At 26.0% G+C, this 4,524-nt stretch overlaps 1 protein-coding gene across 1 annotated transcript; it reads left to right on the forward strand.

Moving 5' to 3' along the window:
• The first annotated feature begins 3,125 nt into the window (after window positions 1-3,125).
• LOC137818046 (auxin-responsive protein SAUR32-like) lies at window positions 3,126-3,479 on the forward strand. The gene has a single exon (XM_068621266.1). It carries the CDS (start codon window positions 3,126-3,128, stop codon window positions 3,477-3,479), a length of 354 nt encoding a protein of 117 aa, XP_068477367.1.
• The last annotated feature ends 1,045 nt before the right edge of the window (window positions 3,480-4,524 follow it).

The following is a 4,524-nucleotide window of genomic DNA, read 5'->3' on the forward strand; positions in this document are numbered from 1 at the left end:
ATGATACAATGCAACTTCAAAATTTCTACCCATCTAAGCAAATGCATCAAATATTGGTAACATAGGTGGGGTGAGTGAGTGTCCCATGCCAAAATATCTTTGACAACTAGTGAGAAAATTTAAGAAAATTACTTAGTTTAGTCTACCATTTATGCTAAGTGCCTAACTTAAATACAAGTTGTATAAATTTATATATATATATATATATATATATATATTATCAAATTGGTATTTTATTTTGATAACTACTATTATATTTCTTGGTAAGTAAAATTGTAGATTAATTTTATGTATTAGTAGAGTAAATTTCCTTACATTATTAATCAATCTTATGTATAATGATATAAAAAAAGTAATGTATATAAAGGAGGAAAGTTCTTTATTAAGAATTCAAGATGAGTTTTGAAAGTAAGTATTTAATAAAAATGAGTATATAATAGAAATGAGGTGAATAATATATAAGAAAAAAATATAAATCTCATTTTATCAAAGATTATTGTATTATAAGATTTTATTCCGTATCAATATAAAAAATAAAAAAAAGTCTGTTTGAACATATTAATAGTGATACGATTGATCTTTTCAAGTTTATTAATTAGATAATTTAATAATATTTAAAAAAAAAATTTGTTAGATCAAAATTCAAGAAATTTTTTAATTTATTTTTAATAGTGTATGTAACAACAAAATATAATTTCATATTAGTGTTAGATATTGTCAGATGAAGACATATTACTGTCATGTCATGCCATGTGACCGATCAAACACATGTTTATAGTTTTATTGGACTTGATTATCAACATGACATGAATTATATGTAAATTAAATATAACAATGTTGATATATTTTCATACGAATGACATATTATTGAGTTTGATGCTCAACACAATCATGGACTTCATTAACAAAAGACATATTTTCTACCTCATATTGCACCATTACTACCTCATATTGCACAATTACTAAAAAAAAAGTGAAGATCATATACATATGTTGAAAGATGAAGGTCTTCTTATGCATAAATTATGCATGTGATTGAGTTAGAAAAAAAAACATTCATGGATATATTTCTTTTATCCCAAAAGGACCTCTATAATTTGTTTACTAATATCCATAATATTGAAGAAAATAATGATGTTGTTATCTGTTACACAAAGAAAAAAAATATAACTTTCAAAAACACTTATAATTTGATGGAGAAACAAAATTAGAACACATTTTTTATCACTAGCTCGTTGTTTTGATTGGTAAAAAAAATCTAGAGATGTTATGACCTGTGATATCATATACAAAATGCATATGATATGCCCTTTGGCATTTTTGTTGGGATTGAAGGAATCATTATATGGCCCCAAGTGATTGAAGTTTTTAATAGACAAATAATAAACATGTGTTAGATTAGAACTTTATGAAATAAGGCACAATTAGGTTTACCATGTACGTTCGTGATTTTTTTTTTTTTCTAGAATGACAACAACAAAGAGATATGAAATGTCAATTGTTTTATGAAATGATTCACTAGTTTTCTTTTTTCTTGAGTCGATTCATTAAAAAATCAATATAATTTTGTTATATTCTTTCTTTATATTTGTTTTATTTACTTTTATATCATAGGGAATTTATTTATCTTTTATATTGTTGCAAACTATTTCATATAGCCATTTATATTGAACAGAATCAATTGCATATGATACTCTTGGATAAATATAGGGATCTTATGAACTTTATTTCCTTTGGAACATCAAGATGTTGATATCTTCATTACTTTGCAATTCAAAAAGTTTGAAGAGAAATTTAACAAAATTTCTCAATATTTAGTGTTTCTTAAAGTAATTGGTGATTTTATAATGCATTATTATAAGGAATATGAGACTAAAAAGCATAAATTTTATTAGGATAGAGAAGTACAAGGTTGTTAATATAAACATTTTGAGTTTTAAGGTACTTTTTATTGTAATATATTGAGTGTTTTCATCTATGAACATGTATTTAGAATTTATTTTCAATATTTTTCATCATGTTAACATAGTCCAGTGTCACTTATAAAAAATGTTTATTCGAAACAAATGAAAATAATATAAATAATATAGAAAAAGACATATTTCACATTTTATAATGTCCTCCAAAATCAATGAAGGGTGCCGATAATAAATTTTTCTTAAGATTGTGTAAAGAATCATTCATCGATAAACATGAAGAAATATCAATTATATAAACATGTTAATTATAACTTCATTTTTATCCTTTTATAGAGGATATGGATCTAACTTTAAATGACGAAAGAAATATAAATTATGTAAACATGTTGACCATAACTTCCATTCTTATCCTTATATAAAAAATATGAAAAGAGTTTCTAACTTTCAAGAAGAATATTCAAGCAAATAATATAATAAAAAATAATCTTTAAATTAATATTTCACTTAAATTAATAAATATCATTAGATATTTTTATTTTGACAACATTTTATCTCTTAGAGTTTATTTGATATCCATAAAATTTTATAAATTTAAGATTATTATATTATTTAACACAACTTAGTACTGAATTTTATTTATTGTGATGACAAAAAATAATTAACCTAATTCTTATTAAGAAACAAGTATAAACTGATATAATTTTTCAAAATTTCTTAAATCCATGTAAAGAGTAAAAATATAAATTAGGAGAGATGATTAAAAATAATATAAAAACTAGGGTGAAAAACAACTTGTAATAATGATTAAAATATACTTAATAAAACCAACTATGAAAAACATGTATAAATAGTGACTTTAACTAAAAAAAAGGAAGATAATGCATCATTAAAAATAAAGACTTTTTTGTAGCCTAGCTAGAATCAATGAGGTCCTCTCCCACTTGTAATAGGAGCTCAAAGTCCTACTCATTCATATTTACCATTAAATAACCGACTTAATTAATTTGGCAATGGATTGTTCCACTTCACCTCATCCTCTTCTATCAATCATGACGTTTTTTGCCGCCATATACGCCAATAATCTACCGTTTTCTGACGTTGCTACATTTAGAGTTGATTCTTGAAAATAAAACCCCCTTCAACATTCATTGTTTTCCACGAAAAACTTCAGAACAAATATCTAGCTCAAACCTTTGTTCTCTTCTGATGTGTGAGAGTGAAGAAAACAACTTGGGAGAAGTTCCAGTGGCAAATCGTCCATGCCCTGATCATCACCCGCAGAGAAAGAAAGTGGTGTTTAAAGAGATTCCAAAAGGGTTTTTTCCAATCAAGGTAGGGCAAGGTGAAGAGCAAGAGAAAATTGTGATGCCTATTATGTATCTCAACCACCCTTTGTTTTCTCAGCTACTGAAAGAGGCAGAAGAAGAGTATGGTTTTGATCAGCAAGGCACCATAATTATCCCTTGCCATTTGAAGGACTTTAGGTACGTTCAAGCCCTCATTGATAAGGAGATTTCCACCCAACACCATGCCATTAGCTGTTTTAGGTCTCCACGTTAGCAATTTCTAACTCACATATATGCATCTTTGTTCATGCTATCGCCAAGTATAATAGTTATATCTCATGAGAACAATCATAAGAACTCTCTTCCTTGCATTTCTAATTTTTGTGTGTTGTTTTAGCAAATTTTAATGTGAAAAGTGAATTATTGAAGATTTCACATCAATTAAAGATTATGACATTTCATTATATATAAGTGGATGCAAATCTCATTTCATAAGTCAGTTTTATGAAACAATCTTATGGGATTGAATTAGGATTAAAGTCTACTTCATAATATGAATAGATAAATTAATTGTTTTTTTTTTCTTTTTTTTATTTTACGCTTTCTTGTAAAGAAGAATTTGATGATGACAATATACCTTTTGTTAGAAGCTAAAACAATTACTATAACTTATTGATAATATATTTAAAAATGAAGTCCAAGTGGTGATGATCAATTTGATAGCAGTTTATATGAATTTTTTTTATGTTGTTATTATCATTATTATTCTTTTAAATTGTCTTATGGTACACAAAATGCAAAGCATGTATCTTTCTTCTGGGTGAAGTAATCGGAAAAAATATCAAATTAAAGAATGCTTCCATTCGTACATGGCGTAAATCATTAAAGCGAATGGCTCCTATTATTAAATATTAGATGTGAACCATTAACGTTTGAATATTTTGATTTTTGAAATAGAAGTGACAATGAAGTATGTTGATGGAAAACTCAAAATGTGCACAACGGATTTTTAATTACACGCCATTAGTTTTCGTTGTTGATGTACAAATTTTATAGTTGCCAACATGTATTAATTATTTTTCATTACAAATTTATTATATTTGTTAAAAATTATATATTACTAGTATTACCTAATTCCAAAACTGGTGTAGGAGAAAATGAATAGTGATTGGAGTACCATTTTTTCAAAATTATAACTAACACCACCAAGTTTTTGTCATTCACATAAGTACAAAATGAGTCTTCACGTCATAGGTTTTATATTGGATCCAGAAGAAAACAAGAAAAGAAATGTATCATAACATTTTCTAATTAAATAG

Source organism: Phaseolus vulgaris, chromosome 10 (genome assembly GCF_000499845.2).
Source record: "Phaseolus vulgaris cultivar G19833 chromosome 10, P. vulgaris v2.0, whole genome shotgun sequence".
Classification (NCBI taxonomy): Eukaryota; Viridiplantae; Streptophyta; class Magnoliopsida; order Fabales; family Fabaceae; genus Phaseolus; species Phaseolus vulgaris.